Below are 16,960 nucleotides of genomic sequence, written 5' to 3'. Positions count from 1 at the left end.
TTTAAAACCATGCTTGCAATGTTTTACTTCGCTGTGGGGCACATTTCTTTCTGGTTTCAGGATGCAGTAGGAGTCAAAAGTTGCTTCTCTCCTCAGAGGCAAAAGTCCAACTTGTCCCTCACAAGGTAGTGGCTTCTGTCTCCCTCTCAGTTTAGAGCTAGAGCCTCATTTTTTTTTTGCCACATGAGTCTTTGTCTTTTTCTAAATACTGCAGTGTTTATAGAGGGAGAAGGAAGCATGTAGGGGGTCTGCCTCTCTAGAAGCTGAAAAAATAAAAAATGTCAAGGAGTTTAACACACAAGTTCAGGAATATAGACCATAGGACTGGGAATTTCGGAGATTTGTATTGAGGGTGCTGCTCCCTGTTCTGGGTATCTAATTTTGACCCAAGTGAGTAGTTTTTGCTTCTCGGACACAACCAGTTTATTGTACTGTAACTCATTTGAATTCAGTAGTGCTGCTGGAAGAAACTGTACAGCTCTTCAACTCTCAGTGTTCATTTTTATTTCTAACCTATTGCAAATATAAGTAAAAGAAGAGTCATCTTCTCTGATCAGCTTTCTAATCTGACTCAGCCTGAGGCAAGATTAGATTTACCCTGAATTTGGTACGACAGCAAAACACTGCCTTAGTTTCTCCATGTATCTGTTGCTAGTGCTGGTTTGATTTATAGAATTTATAGAATAGTTAGGGTTGGAAAGGACCTCAAGGTCATCTAGTTCCAACCCCCCTGCCATGGGCAGGGACACCTCACACTAAACCATCCCACACAAGGCTTCATCCAACCTGGCCTTGAACACCGCCAGGGATGGAGCACTCACAACCTCCCTGGGCAACCGATTCCAGTGTCTCACCACCCTAACAGGAAAGAATTTCCTCCTTATATCCAATCTAAATTTCCCCTGTTTAAGTTTTAACCCATTACCCTTGTCCTGTCACTACAGTCCCTGACGAAGAGTCCCTCCCCAGCATCCCTATAGGCCCCCTTCAGGTACTGGAAGGCTGCTGTGAGGTCTCCATGCAGCCTTCTCTTCTCCAGGCTGAACAGCCCCAACTTCCTCAGCCTGTCTTCATACGGGAGGTGCTCCAGTCCCCTGATCATCCTCGTGGCCCTCCTCTGGACTTGTTCCAACAGTTCCATGTCCTTTTTATGTTGAGGACACCAGAACTGCACACAATACTCCAGGTGAGGTCTCACAAGAGCAGAGTAGAGGGGCAGGATCACCTCCTTCGACCTGCTGGTCACGCTCCTTTTGATGCAGCCCAGGACACGGTTGGCTTTCTGGGCTGCGAGCACACACTGCAGCCGGCTCATGTTCATTTTCTCATCGACCAGCACCCCCAAGTCCTTCTCTGCAGGGCCGCTCTGAATCTCTTCTTTGCCCAGTCTGTAGCTGTGCCTGGGATTGCTCCGACCCAGGTGTAGGACCTTGCACTTGTCGTGGTTGAACTTCATGAGGTTGGCATCAGCCCACCTCACAAGCGTGTCAAGGCCCCTCTGGATGGCATCCCTTCCCTCCAGCATATCAACTGGACCACACAGCTTGGTGTCATCGGCAAACTTGCTGAGGGCGCACTCAATCCCACTGTCCATGTCAGCGACGAAGATGTTAAATAAGACCGGTCCCAACACCGAAATTTCACTGAAAAGTCTTTGGAGGTCCTGGGCTAAAAGGCCTGATGAAAATATAAAGTAGCCATTGTATAAAGAGACTTTTTGTCATCATGTATGTATAAGTTTGTCCAAAAGGGCAAGCCTATATATTGCAAGCATGGACCAGAATAGTTATTTGTCCCCAAAAGACCTGTTGGTATCAGTAGCATGGTCTCAGGTTGCCCAAAGATGCTGGCAGTGTAACACTATATTTTGCTGATTTAAGTCATTCAAAGTAATGTTAAAAAATAGCATGTAAATAGATGCTTTTATGGTATATATCTGAGGGTGAGCTACCTATGGATAGGATCAGGATCAGGTCACACCAAACTTACTCATGTGGCAAAGCTCATCTTAGATTTGACAAAGCTGAGATTTCACCCTCACTACCACCCTCAGCTGCCCATTATGTGCTCACTAACAAATATATTTGTTCTACTTAACTCTGCAGGGTGATTTATTTTTTTTTTCCTATGTGGGTTGTGATATAGAGTCAGGTTTTCTTTCTGTTTCTTGCTATACTGTTTGGTGTTGCTGATGGGGAATAGCAGAAAACCTCATTATGTTCTGTTCTTACTAACAAGGAAGAATGTTACAATTTTAATTTTGTGTTTTTAATTTTTCCTCCTTCATCTTTTATGTTTTGAAATTGTGCATTTCAAAAGCAGGATCATTATCATTCAGAACATTAAAGCATGTCTTTTAATAGCTTTCGCTTTTCATGTGAAAGAATGGAATTGAGGAGGAAAAACCAATCTGTCTTGAAGGAAATTCTCTGTTATCTAATGATTTTCAGTGTGGCCAACAAGGAAGGATCTTCAGCTCAGCTGACTTGGAGTGTTATCCTCTGCCTTGAGTAACTTGTAGAGTGCAAAGAACCACTTTCATAATGTTATCGCCAGCAAAGTCCGTCTGGTCTTGCCAGTGGCAAGGGTATTATTTCAGCTTTTTATTATGTCAGTGAGATTTTAGCATTTTAGGATTCAGCTGCCAAGCTGTTGGGGAAAGAGGAGAAAGTTAGATTATAATTGAGACTCTGCTGAGGGAGAAATTAACTGAATATTTTGCCAGTAATTTTTCTACCCATATTTTCTTCTATTAGTCCCCTGATGGTTTGTCCTTATGAAATCAGATGGGAACACAATGACTTGGTTTGTTAAGCAGGTAGTGATGGCAATGAGCATCTGTTTCTCTGGTCCAGATTCCCATTAACACCTAGTAACATTGTCCTTTCTTGCTATTACTTTTATACAGAGCAGCACAGAAGCTTAACCTGTCTTCGAAGAGAAAGAAATATCATCCGCCCCTGCCACACACACACGGCTTCTCTATTTATGCTACTAACTTTAGTGGCATCCTGCAGCTCTGTCCTCCCCCAGCACCACCATGCCTTCTGAGAGCTGTGTCCAAAATCAAGGACAACCCTGGCATTGGAAAGGTAACTTTGGATTTCAATTTTTAAAAGTAGCTTTCTAGCTGGATTTTAACAGGGCTGGGAGCTTTCAGCCTAGGACAGGGTTGGATAGGCTTGAGGGAAGGACCTTGGGATAGAGAGATAGCTGCATCCAGTAGACTGTGCCTGAGAGCTGTTATCTCTTTTTGACTTTGGAAAGAGTTGGCAGGCTCAGAGCAGATTCAGTGCTAGAGTGTTGGCTTCCATGAAGCCGGTTAACATCACTGACAGCATTGGCGAAGATTGTTTTGTCCTTCCCTCTGTTAAATAGACAAATTTTCCTTTGAAATCACTGGTTCAGAACCAGTGCTCATACAGACTTTACCTTTGTCAGAAATACTCTCTGCATTGCCAGCAAAGCTCAGTCACTAGTGTTGTTTGTCTGCTGAGGTTGAGATATACTGAGGAGCCTTTGCTTCCCTTTTCTTCACATGTTATTGTAAATCAGGAGTATGGAAATGAAGTAGCAGGATAGAAATAGATGTCTCTCCAACTTAGGAAATACAGCAGCTTTCAAATTGTAAAATTTGTGCTAATTTTACTTAAAATTAATTAAAATACAGCCCAACTATTTAGAGCTTTATTCATGCTTCTGTTTAATCACTTGCCCAGCTGAGCCTGAATACTTATTTACACAGGTTACAAGAGGTTAGTATTTGAAGATAGAATCAAAGTATGTAATGTGCACAGGAGACCTAAAACATGCACATTGAGTAACCATAAAAACTGGCATTAATGTAAAGAGATTGTCAGCCTAAATACCTATAGCTGACACTTGCTTACAGAGAATATCCTATATTTCTTATGTCAGTGAGCTTGTGCTAAATGGAAAAAAAAGGAGTAATTGGGGCTACTTTAAGCAGATGAAAGCTCGCAGATGAAAATGTGGTTTCTTCTGGTTTTGCAGCATGTTAGAAAAGAGGATGTAGTATTAAATGGTGGAATAAGGCAAACCTGGCACAGTAATTTAGAGATTCCCAGGTGGAGGAAGACTTGCTACAAGATTCCCAGGTGGAAAAGCCTTTCTGTGTGTGTTTCAAAGAGTCCATTTGTTGTGCCTCCTCTTCTGTATGGGGATTAGCATTTGGCCATGACACCAGGAATAATAGGGAGCATGACATTTCTAAGGCTCTTTGCCTTAGGAAGACCTTTAAAGCATGCTTATATCTCCTTGTGCCTGCAGCTCAATAGAACTGTCTTTGCACCTCATTGCACTGTGTGCCTGCAGCTGTCTGTAGCTGAAAGACTTCAGCCTTTTTCCTACATTTTGAGGGTGGTTGGTGGAGCTTATCAGCATGACTTGTGCCTCGTGGAAAGCTCTGGTTTATCTTTTGTTTTCAAACAGATCAACATCTAATAAAGATCAAACTGCATGATCCTAGGTGGCAGGAGATTATATGTCTGGGGCCATGTGGTCTACCTACTTTCTTAGTGAGTACAGCAAAGGCCTTTCAAAGGAAGAGCTCTAGCCAGAATCGCAAGGGGCATGGCAAGACCTTGAGCAGCTATGCTGCTCAGCCGTGTAAGCTTCTCCTCCAACATGGGATATATATGTAGCATGCTGGCGATGTGGTATTTTTCTCCTGCTTCGTATACTACTCCAAGAATTTCCAGACTTTTTCAGTCAACAAGTTGTTGTTGACCGTTAAATGTCTCTGTTGTTTAGCTCTCAGCTGAAAATGTTACTGAAGATATTGTTTGTTTGGGCCTGGAGTCCCAGCTGTGTCCTTCTCACCCTGTATTTGTTGTCCACAACTTGGAAGAATCCTGTGCTGTTCTGGAAAGGTTAAGAGCTTTCTGTGAATTGTATCGTCCCTCTAGTTCTTGAATTAAGATCTAGAACCATCCAAATGGTGATGGTTTGTGCTAGTTACTAGTTTTGATGCTCAAAAAATTAAAGTAACAAGGCATCTTCACTGACCCACAGTTTAAAACGTGATAGTTATTAAATGTCTGTCGTACCCCATTCCTCTTTCACAATTTTTACAAAAAGCTAAATTCATGGAGGTTGCAAGTCAGCAGAAAGAAATCTCATGTATTTTTATTCTTAGAATTTGTGGTCAAAGGAAAAATGTCAGTACTATATAGGTGTTCTTTTGGTACTAAACGCTCACAGTTTCACTTACCTGAGCAATGCCAAGTAGCTTCTGGTAGCATTTAGCCCACTGTGCAGTAACATTCTCCATTATAATTTCTTCGTCACCAGCTTCTGCTGATCAAGATTTAGGAAGCTATTATTTCATTATGAGGATGTTAGGAATAAAGTAATTACCTTTTGTCCTCACAGCTTTAAGTACTGTAGCAATTGAAAGAATGATCAGCAAACACTGGCAGATATGCTGCGGTCCTCTGCTAACTTCAGTCCCTCCTCTTCTAACAGCTATTTACCTTACATTCCTCCTGGTTATCTTTTCCTCTGCTTTTTCTTGCAGCTTGTCCAATAATAAGTGTGAGATACACATACAGGACAAAATCGGTGGTGGATTCTGGAGTCACTTTTTCTTACTGCATCTGTGGCTGGTGCTGTCATTGGTTTGTGTGATCATTCCTGGGCCAGTGGTATTTCTTGACCTGTTCTTACTGTGTGGTTACAGTGGGTTAAGCAGCTGGTGGGGCAGCTTTTTCCTCCCTCACCTCCTGGCTCGCTGCTGTGTTTCATGGTTAGTTATGATGTGGAGGACTTGTTGTTTGATGGTTTCTGCTGTACATGTAAGAATTTAACAGTGCTCAATTTCCACCTAACCACTCTTTACTAAGCTGAGAATGACCCATTGAGGACTAGCCCGTATTCTCAACAGAGGTTGATTTCTCTGGGTACAGATAGTTTAGAAAGCTTTAATCATTTGAAAATCTGCTGAAAGCTTGAAACAAAGTACATGCTGAAACATTCCAATATGACTGGCTTTCTGTATTTCCCCTGCAATGGTAATTCTTAACATTCCCCCCCCCCCCCCCCCCCCCCCCTGATGATTAAGGTTCTTTTAATTGGTATTCAATACATTGAAAGATTCTAGAGGGAATCTGGAATTATAGTGTCATAAGACTGACTTTCAGACCAGACAACAAGGCAAAGTGGTTGAAACAATAATAAAGATAGAAATTAACAGGCAGGGATTAATGTGATATAATAAGGACCATTTGATGAAGCTTTTACAGGTGGAACACGAAGGTTAGCGTTCTGTGTAAGAGTCAGCAAGCATTTTACTAGGGTCAGTCTGGTTGATAGAATGTATTTGGATTTTGAAAAATCTTTTGACAAGTGCCCTGACCTAGGTTTCTCAAAAATCCGTAAGATGTCATGTATTCTCTAATGGCTTAATAACTGGTAGGAAACATGAGGGCAGACTTCATACTAGAACAAAGTTAACAGTGGTGTCATATGGAGGTCCATGCCGTTCTGTGTCTTCCTAAATGGTTTGGAGGAGGTGAAGCTGCGTATTCAAAGCAGCCAAAGCTAAAACTGACTATGAATACTTGGAAAAAGATGTCATGACACTGAAATTATTGATTGAATAAAGAGGCAGATGAACTTTCATATTGATTAACACTAGGTAATGTACATAAGAAAAGGAGCTCTAACTATGCATGCACGAAAGATAAGCTGTAAGGAAATCAGGCATGACCGTAACCCATTTTACCAGTCATCGTGGAAGCTACAGCATCAGGTTTGTTATCATGAATCTGAGCTTCTAAAGAAATGCTTTATTGACTCTTCAGGAGGCAAGAAGATTAAGCATCTTTAGTTTTAGGGAGTCTCTGACAGTATGTGATATAAATACATGTTCCTTTTCAGGCTCATAATGCTTACAAGGCAGTCACTAATTGATGGTTTTTTTTCTTTACTGGCCTTCTTCCTTGAGGTAATACATTTAATAGAGATTGGTAACAACCAGAGAAATGTAAAGATTTTTCTCTCTTCCCCCATGTATTTATCTCTAAATTACCTTGTCATAGAGGAGCTGTTGCTCTGACTCAGCGAGGGAAGGGCTGCATCCCAGGTCCCCAGCATGCCGAAGCAGCAGCACTGTGTGTTTTGCTACTGGTACAGACCTTGACCCCAGTAAACCTAAACCTTTAGAAAAAAGACTTCACCAAACAATTTAACATCTGTGTATGAACTTTTACTTTCCTTATTTGATAATGCACTTTAAGAGTTGCTTTCCCATGACTGTTGGTTTATCCCATCAGAAAAACTTGCTTTGGCCAAAGCAGCAGTTCAGTGGAGAGCTTCTCCATGCATTAAGTCCTTTTCTTTGGTTTCTATGTTAAACACATGAGTAAGAGTTATTCTGAGTTGGGTGAAGGGACAGCTGAATCTGAGGAACTGACTGAATTGAGCATAGGCAGTATCAGGACTATGTGGGGTGTTTCTGTGGTGCTTAGAATTGTACACAGGTGCTTATAGGGTTTGTTAATATTCAGGTATATGAAGAAGGTGTGTTTTGGGTTGTTTTTTTTTTTTTTGTGTGTTTTTTTTTTTTAATAATGATTTAAAACTGTAGGTCTGTCTGGGACTGGTGTTTCATATAATCAACTATAATCAAACTCCCATACAAAGGAAAATCCCATTACCAATACAAACTGGATACCAAAAGGAGTTTTGCTCGCTACCGGTAAATGTTACGTAGCAGATTTCATACCTTTGTCTTGAATGTGTCAAAACCATCAGAGTCCAAATAATTTAGTTGAATCCCACTTAAAAGGCAACGATCCAGTACAGTATGATTCTTGTAACCGGATAATTTTTGTGGTCTCTCTGGGTGTTATTAAATTTAATGTCAGAATAGTAGGAAAGATGTCTGAAAGCCATTTAATACTGTCACTGTTAAGAAGTTAGATTATGCTCGATTTCTGACATTAATGTGCTACTTAAGGTAATTTATCATATCGTGGTATTAAAAAAGACATCCTTTTTACAGTGGCTGCTGTGTAGCATTCTAATTTGCTATTTTTCTTTAGCGTGGTAGGAAGCCTTTTTCATGCAAAATGTTTTTTTCTGGGGTTCTGTTGAGCTCATTCTTTATAACACTGCATCACTTACAACAGCGACTTTAAGTGCTTGTCTCTTCCAAGGATCCTGTCAATTTTTTGTGTTAGAATGACAGCACCCTCCTATGTGAGTCAATTGAAGTGAAGCATTTAAAAAGAACCTGAATTGTCAGACATGTTTCTTGGACAGGTATATATGTACTGGGCTCCATTTATGTGTTTTAGACATTTACTTTCATTTATGCTTTATCATGCCATAGCTAAGGTACTGCTAATATGATTTACTGATCATGCAGCATTTTCTGAAGTGTGCTGTGTGTCCCATTCACTGTTTCTTATGATGGTTTGATGATGGATAACAAATAGGTACTTAATTTTGTCATCTTTATTGCTGCTTGTTTCCTAATGACTAGAGTGTTATTTCTGATGTATATCATGTATCATACTAAGTACTCTTCTATCGATATATGTAGTCCTGTATCATCCAAGGTATGTACATCCCTGCCGAAATGCCTTGAGTCGCTTCCACAAAAATGTGGGAAAATTAGATAAAAATATATAAATTCTTCTACTTTGTTTTCACCTTGAAAACCGAAGTAGTTTTCTTCGTGTCTTCCGGGAGCAGAGATCAATTCTTCTATAATAGAGTACACCTCAAAAGTGAATTTATTAATTTTTTTTCTTTTCCTTAGGTTCTCCCAGGGGAGCTAGATGGTCTATGCTAGCATGGCAATTTTGCATGTAAATTTGCCAGCCATTGGTAGCGGCAGTATATGAAAGGCTTCTAAGAACTACCCACAATAAACCAATTTAGCGAGGGTTATTTATCTGTCAGTTACAATTAAATCCATGAAAAATACGGGCTCTGAACTAGGACTTTTGTAATTTGATTTACACTGTAGTTGAAAAATAAGTGATTTCATTGGAAAATGATCTTTATTCAACTGAATGTGAATTTGTTATAATTTCTTGCTGAGAAATCTTAATTCAGAATGGTGGGTGTCTAAACATAGTTATTTAATTAACCTGCTGTTATACGCCATTTTGTGAACATTGGACAAAATGAACTTCCTGGCTGCATGATGCCCGCCAAAGATATGTGTTTCCAGGGAATATTTAGTGCCTGTTCAAATTAGATATAATGACATTTATTGCTAAAGACCAAATTGCTTGTTCATTTAGGGATTATGATACTTCAGTAACGAAGAATATGAACAGCATTTTTAAAATGGATTCCGATGTAGTCCCAGCACTTTGCCAAAACACAAAGAGTTTATTTTAGTAAAAAAGGCTTGAGCACATTTTTAAAATTTTACAAGCTTTTAATTCATTCCTTCTATATTTTCCTTCTCATTCTGTCTAATTTGAAACTTGACAACTATATAAGCATCACATGCTAACAAAGCATCACTGTAAACACACGCACACTGTGCTTCCATTGATTTCAAAGGAGGTACCATATGTTACAGTTATGCCTGTGCTAGCATACTTGGCTGGGTCAGGGTCTTAATTTCCTCAGCATTAAAAATGCCGTGGAGTCTAGTCATTACTTAATGAATTAGTGGAGTCTTCTCTGTCTGCATGGCTGCCCCAAATTGAACTGCATAGTATTTGGCACCCTTCACTCTACTGCGAGATAAATTACCAGCTTTCTGAGATATATATAGTATTTTTTGAATTCATTGTCTAAAACATGTCGTAGAGGTCTGTGATAGTCTTGGGAACAGAATTCAAATCATCTGGCTGTTTAAGCGTGAGACAGTCCTTCCTCTTTCTCTGATCTCAGAGTTGATAGCCCTTCCGTCTCTTTTGATTATGGGGTAGTAATCAATGTGAACCTGTCTCAGTCTCCCAGCTGTTTCTGTCTAAAATTGTGTAGGATTGTGTCATTCTCTCTGTTATCACTTGCTCTTTTCTCTACAAATTCAGCCTTAGACACGATTTCTTCTGGGATGATGCATGCCTCCCTGGTCTTAGAGGAGTTTTGTGTTCACTGATGCATGGCTTTGCAAAAGCTTCATTCAATTCAGCATATCCAAAATATATGGGCTGTATTAGACAAAACTGCTAGCATGCCCCTGGCCATCAGTCTCACATTCATGTCTTGCTGTCAGAAAGTTGCTTTGAAATTTGGGTTTCACAGTTTTTGGTCTGCCTCTTACTATTTCCTGCTTTCTGGCACTGATGTATGCTTGATGTTCTGCACTATTTTGACCAGTCCTGAAGCTAGTCAGCTATTTTGGTTGCTGTGACTCCCCTGTCATGTTCTCCTGGCCTCCAGCTGGTCCAGTATGCAAGGTGTGTGTGTTTGGAAATCATGATTCCCTATGAAGGGGGCATGGGGGACTGGCACTACTGGATATGGTCACAGCATGGGAAAAGTGACTGCCATGTGGCAATTGGCTGAAGGTCTCTGCTTGTGACGCTTAGGTGTGGAATGGGATAGACTTTAGCAGTGGAAGAGAAGGGCTGCAAGAGGAGGAAGGGCTGGTACGAGGCAGGATGAACATCACTCAGATTCTGATATATTTCAGTGTTTAAGTCAGATTTTTTAAATATGCATCTAGATTTGGCTTTCATAAAGGTGAAAGATGTCAGGGGTTAGAGTTCTGGTTCAGAGCTCAATGAAATTACTGATACTTCAGTGTACTATATGGATATGTGATTCTATAATGTTCTCATCAGATGTTTTTAAAACTGTGGGGTTTAGCCCCAGAGTCATCCACATAGCCATTGTCCTCCACACAGGGCAGTTGTTTGGGTACTTTTTTCTTTTTTAACCCTCTTACGTTTTTCAGAAGTCTGCCCTTTTTCTCGCTTAATATTCTTTATGTGTGCATAAAACTGTGGTATGATTTTTGCTTTTATGCTTCAGCTTCCATCCACTGGGTTTGCCATTACATAGCTGGAGCAAATGAATTCTAACTTGCAGATATATTACTTGATTACTATGAAGTCCTTCTCCAAGTCTTGCCTGTGAAACTTAAAATTACCCTCATTGTAATGCTGGGTGCATGGGCCTCTAACCTCCTGCCCCCCATTTCTAGGACTTTTCCAAATTATGTGCTTTTTTGTTTGTTTAAATTCTTTACCTTTTTAATGGCATATTAAGGATGTCTTTTCCCGAACATTTTTGATTTTAATCAGGTTTCCTTCAGCAATTCTGATGACCTCCTGGTTTCTCCAGAAACATGAATTTGGAAAGTTCAGCAGTAAAGTGTTAACCTCTGGTGTACGAAACCCACCAGATTAGAGTCAGTTAATTAATGAGGTACTTCAGTTCTGCATGATTTAGGCTGTCTTCAGGCACTGAGAAAAATGTTAATGATGTGAACGTATTGTGATGTTTGTTTCTTTTATATTTGCAGAAATTGAACTCAAATGTAAATCTGTCCTCTTTTTCTATCCACATCCTAATTGAAATGGAGCCTTTATGCAATATTCAATGTCTGTATGAGAGTCTATGTACAGATCCTTGTATTCTTGATAATGATAAACTTCCACTTGTAATTCTTTTTCTTACTCTGCATCTTTCTGTGGCATTAAATAAGAAATATACAAAGGGGGGAGGGGGGGAAGGATTTACTAAAAATCCCCAGTTCTAACAGGAAGGGTCACCCCATCACAGGATGGATGTGCCACTTTAGCTGTCCTTAAGGAGTCTAAAAGTGGTCACAACAGAGATTCCCTGAGCCTTAGATGGCTTTTCTGGAATCACCAAATATGTATTGTCTTTGGTTTTTTGTGCCCCTTCTTCCTTCTACACTTTCAGCTCTCTTCTCCCCTCCCCCCCCCCACCTGTTCTTAGTCTTTCAGACCTGTCTTATTCTTCCATTTCTTCATTCATTCTCTAAATTCCTTCTCTTTGTTTTGTACAAGTGTCACTAGTAGCTGGTACCACTGCAGTGGGAACTGACTACCAGAAGCCTGGCCATATTGTTGAGTAAGTGCCCACAGAGGGTGTGATCCTGTGTGGCTCTGAAATTAATGTTTTTGCACTTAGTTCTAGTAATTCATTTCCATGAGCAACTAAAAGCATTGGAGTGCAATGCAGGTATTGCTGTGTTGCTCCCTAGTTACGAGCCAAAGTTACTTTAGGGTTTACAGGTTCTCAGTTTTCTTAAATCTTCCCCTTGCTGCAAGCAAGGATGATTTCCTGCACTGCATGTTGCAGTTTCTATAGGTGAGTATGCCTTTTGTATGAGAACTAGACAAAGAGACTCAGAAGATGAGTTAAATTGATCCTTAAGGCAGGAACCATGCTGGCTCTATAGTATACTGCTTTTTCTGCAGTACTCATCTCAGAAGAATACTGGGGTCGGCTTCAGAGCTCAGAATATAAACTTGTCACTTAAGACTGGTCCTGAAACACTGGAGGTAAAGAAGTGTTAGAAGAATAAACACTATAACACCAAACCTTTCTTTATATACTTAGAACCGTGAGCATGCACCCAAGATCTGTCTGCACTTAGTTTTTGCTGTTGTGAAGGGATGTGTTTAGGTAATCTTTGTGCTTTGTGGTACTTTCATGAGATTTTCTGCTTCATTTCCAGTGAAGTCAGAGTATGGCCCAGCACTATGCGTAAGTGTGACACATTATAAAGCTACGATTTCTGGTAGGCATCACTTACAGATATATTTAGTGGGCACAGAAACTAAATTTCAAATCAGTGGTTTTCTACTTTGCAAATCAGCTTTCATATAGAAAACACAAAAAGAGGAACTCCCTTAAGCTGCTTTTCTCTTCTCCCTCCTATTTGTCTCGAAGACTGACTTCCACTGTAAAAGTGAAGGTGACCCTTGAAGCCTGTTAAGTCTGGGATCTGATCCGTTAGGGAAAGCTGTTTTGCTATCTTTCTCCTTCAGAGAGGTGGTCTCAAAAAGCTCATTTGGCACACAAGGTTTTTCTGGGGGAAAAGCCATCTTTGTGTAGTGGGAGCAACGCTCTGATGGAGGTAACTTGCAGTGCAGGTCAGGAGCAAACCAATTTTCCTCTTATCCAAGTGCTGGCTGCTCTAATCTAATAATAGGTGGAAGAGAGAACAGCCAGGCCTGTTTAGAGGAGTGCTTTGAAAACAGCATGTATTTTAAAATTCATTTAAATCAAGTGACCCTGAAGTGGGTATTTGTACTTGTATCTTTAGGTTTTTGGGGTTTTTTTCCTCAAGGGAGGTTATTTTTCTGAGCACCTTGGTAGCATGTCAAGGTTGAGCTAGCAGGCTAATACACAAAAAGCTGTGTTCATGGAGCTTTTGTGGAGAAACAGCCTTGAGTGTGTCACCTCTGATGCGCTTTGCTTTTGAAGCAGCTGTTTCATTTGAAGCAGCTGTTTCATTTATTCTAAGGTTTGCTTATTTTCTGGGACTATATTTTCATATTTGTATCACTATGAAACGGGAAAGAAAAGAAAGTGGTGAAATCAGGGGACTGCTTGAGTCAAAAGGTGGAAGAATTCGCTGCTACGTTTGGTGGAGCCTCCTGTAGTATATGCTGGAAGGACTGGTTATTTTTTTACATCTTAGTTTGGAAAAAATGTTGAGGAAAAGCTCTCATAGCCACTCTGTGGAAAATATTTTCTGTGAAGATGCTAGAATAATTGCTCAGGGATGCTTGTGTGCAGCTTAGACCCTTTTGAAAGAAGGAGCTGAAAAAATGAAACAGTTGAGGAGCAGAACAAAATCTTCAAATTACCCACCCTTCCTAGCTGATAAAGGAGGGGACAGTTCAGCCTGGTGCTTACTGCTGTACCCACCCATTTGCTGTGGATCATCCTGGCTTGGGCACTATGTTTCACTGCACCACTGGGTGCAGGTGTGTATACCATCACCTTTTCTTCTTGTCTGGTGTGAAGGGCAGGGTGGCTCAGCCTGCTCTGCTCTTTGTGCCTGCAGTTTCCCATGTTGTGCTTTGCTGAAGTAGTTTTTTAGCTTTACTTCTTCCTTTGCCATTATTTCTCTGGATACAGGAGTGATGGGGAAGTGCTGACTGCAAAATGCTTTTTTTTTTTTTTTTTTAATGACGCGAAGAATGTGTCAGTGAATAAATGCACACCATTTTACTGACATAATGTTCATGGAACATATTAAGTACAAGTCAAGAGTTCTGGCAGATTACAAAAGTTGGCTGAATGGGAGGATCATTCTTTATCAGAGATGCATGTTTTCCAACCCAGCTTCCCTGTGCTATATCCAGCTCAGGGCTAGAGATAGTCCTGACTCATAGAATCATAGAATAGATTAGGTTAGAAATGACCTTTAAGATGAGACTAACCGTTAACCCAGCACTGCCACATTCACCACTAAACCATGTCGCTAAGCACCACATTTACACATCCATTTAATACCCCAGGTCTTCCCTGGGCAGCCTGTTCCAATGCCTGACAAACCTTGCCATGAAGAAATGTTTCCTAATATCCAATATAAACCTCCCCCGGCAGAGAGGATCGTAGAATCATAGAATGGTTAGGGTTGGAAAGGACCTTAAAATCATCTAGTTCCAACCCCTGTGCCATGAGCAGGGACATCTCAACCTAGGCCAAGGCTCTGTCCAGCCTAGCCTTGGACACTGCCAGGGATGGAGCATTTACCACTTCTTTGGGCAAACTGTTCTGGTGCCGCGCCACCCTCACAGTAAAGAACTTCTTCCTTATATCTAACCTGAAGTTCCCCTGTTTAAGTTTGAAAGCATTACCTCTTGTCCTATCACTACAGTCCCTGATGAAGAGTCCCACTACAGTATCCTTGTAGTCACCTTCAGATATTGGAAGGCTGCTGTGAGGTCATCACATAGCTTCTCTTCTCTAGGCTGAACAGCCCTAACTTCATATGGGAGGTTCTTCAGCCCCTTGATCATCCTTGTGGCCCTCCTCTGGACTTGCTCCAACAGTTCCATGTCATTCTTATGTTGAGGACACCAGAACTGCACACAGTACTCCAAGTGGGGTCTCATGAGAGCAGAGCGGTAGGATCATCTCCTTCGACCTGCTGGTCACGCTCCTTTTGATGCAGCCCAGGATACAGTTGGCTTTATGGGCTGCGAGCGCACACTGCTGGCTCTTGTTCAGTTTCTCATTGACCAATACCCCCAAGTTCTTCTCCACAGGGCTGCTCTGGATCAGTTATTTGTGCAACCCGTAGCTGTGCCTGTGACTGCCCTGACCCAGGTGTAGGACCTTACACCTGGCTTTCTTGAACTTCTTGTGGTTGGCATTGGCCCACCTCTCAAGTCTGTCAGGGTTCTTCTGGATGGCATCTCTTCCCTCCAGCATGTCAACCTAACCACATAACTTAGTGTCATCAGCAAACTTGCTGAGAGTGTACTCCATCCCACTGTCCATGTCACTGACAAAGATACTGACCGGGATCGGTCCCAACACCAACCCCTGATGAACATCACTCGTTACCCGTCTCCAGATGGACACTGAGCAGTTGACCGCGAGTATCTGCATATGGCCATCCAGCCAATTCTGTATCCACCAGGTGGGCCATCCATCAAATTTATGTTCCTCCAGTTTAGAGACAAGGATGTTATCGAGTGTCGAATGCTTTGCACAAGTCTGAGTAGATGACGTCAACTGCTCTGCCCGTATTCATCAGTATACTATTGCTTGTTGCTTGGGAGAAGAGACCAACACCCACCTCGCTACAGCCTCCTTTCAGGTAGGTGTAGAGAGTGATAAGGTCCCCCCTAAGCCTCCTTTTCTTCAGGATAAAGAACCCCACGCTCCTCAGCTGCTCCTCACAAGACTTGTGCTCTAGATGCTTCAGTAGCTTCATTGCTGTTCTTCGGACATGCTCCAGCAGCTCAATGTCTTCCTTGTATTGAGAAGCCCAAAACTGAACGCAGTATTTGAGGTACAGCGTCACTGGTGCTGACTTCTGACTCATCAGCTAGTGACTGTTCTCTATGTTTGGAGAGTTCACCTGCTAGATTTGCAGCAGAGGGGTTGCTATCTGTCACTCCTAAATCAGGTCCAAGTGCTGTAAAAGGAGTGTTTGTTGGTCAGTAGTAGTACTGTAGAAGATGAAGCTTCGTGATGGGTGCTGTGGAGAGTACCAGTGAAAATTGTTCCAGCTGAGCTGGCTGTAGTGTATCACAGCTATGCAGGCTCTTCACCTGGTGAAACTAGATGGTTAACACTGGCGCTGTGGAAGTAATTGGACAAGGAGATAATAATGTTGTTCACCTTATTATTGAAACATTTTATACAGGCCATGGAAAGTCACTCTGTAGATTTTTCTTATATTTGATCTGCTGGGTGGTGCAGAGTTAAAGTTGCACCTGTAAGTCATTTACTTCAGTCCAAGGTGTTTAAAATATGCTGGTTGTGGCCTGGGATCATTTCATAGGGATAAAGGGTTGTAAGTGGGTGTGAGGCAGTATTTCACAGTTTGTCAAAGTAAGAGTTTGATTTTTAGGAAGCTTAAAAGAAGCGGGTATGCAGCCTTTACTGAAGCTTCATGAGATACAGTCACTTGGTTTCCATTAAACTGCTTTGGAAAACAGAGCTAACATGTCTGACTTCTGTAAAAAGGCTGTCTTAAAATGCCATGTGTGGGAAATCAGCATTTGCAGTGCTGCAATACAAACGTACTTTGTGATTTGTTTCTTTTCAAGCTTTTTGACTTTCGTTTTTCTTCTTCCCATCTTTCCCATTAAATCTGCAACTAACCACCCAAGAGCCTAGCAATGACAGCATAAAGTCTACTGAGAAAGTTATAAGAAAAGTATCTTTTATTAGAAGAATGTGAACAAGGAATTGAAAGTTTCTAGATTTAGTTCAGTTTGAATGCACTAGCTGTCTGAGCCTTGTGTAATTCAGACTGATTTTCAGAGTGGATCAGTTTGTGCTTTCAGTCACACAG

The 16,960-nt window shown here is 41.3% G+C and overlaps 1 protein-coding gene across 1 annotated transcript in view; it reads left to right on the top strand.

Annotated features, from left to right (window-relative positions):
- The window catches only part of KIF26A (kinesin family member 26A), a 102,105-nt gene that overhangs the window by 67,577 nt on the left and 17,568 nt on the right, over nucleotides 1-16,960 (top strand). Inside the window, exon 5 of the mRNA XM_065685411.1 lies at nucleotides 2,909-3,092. Coding sequence (XP_065541483.1) covers nucleotides 2,909-3,092 — 184 coding nt within the window. The remainder of the gene's footprint in view (nucleotides 1-2,908; nucleotides 3,093-16,960) is intronic.

Source organism: Lathamus discolor, chromosome 6 (assembly GCF_037157495.1).
Source record: "Lathamus discolor isolate bLatDis1 chromosome 6, bLatDis1.hap1, whole genome shotgun sequence".
NCBI lineage: Eukaryota > Metazoa > Chordata > Aves > Psittaciformes > Psittacidae > Lathamus > Lathamus discolor.
This window is presented reverse-complemented; position numbering and strand designations above follow the sequence as displayed.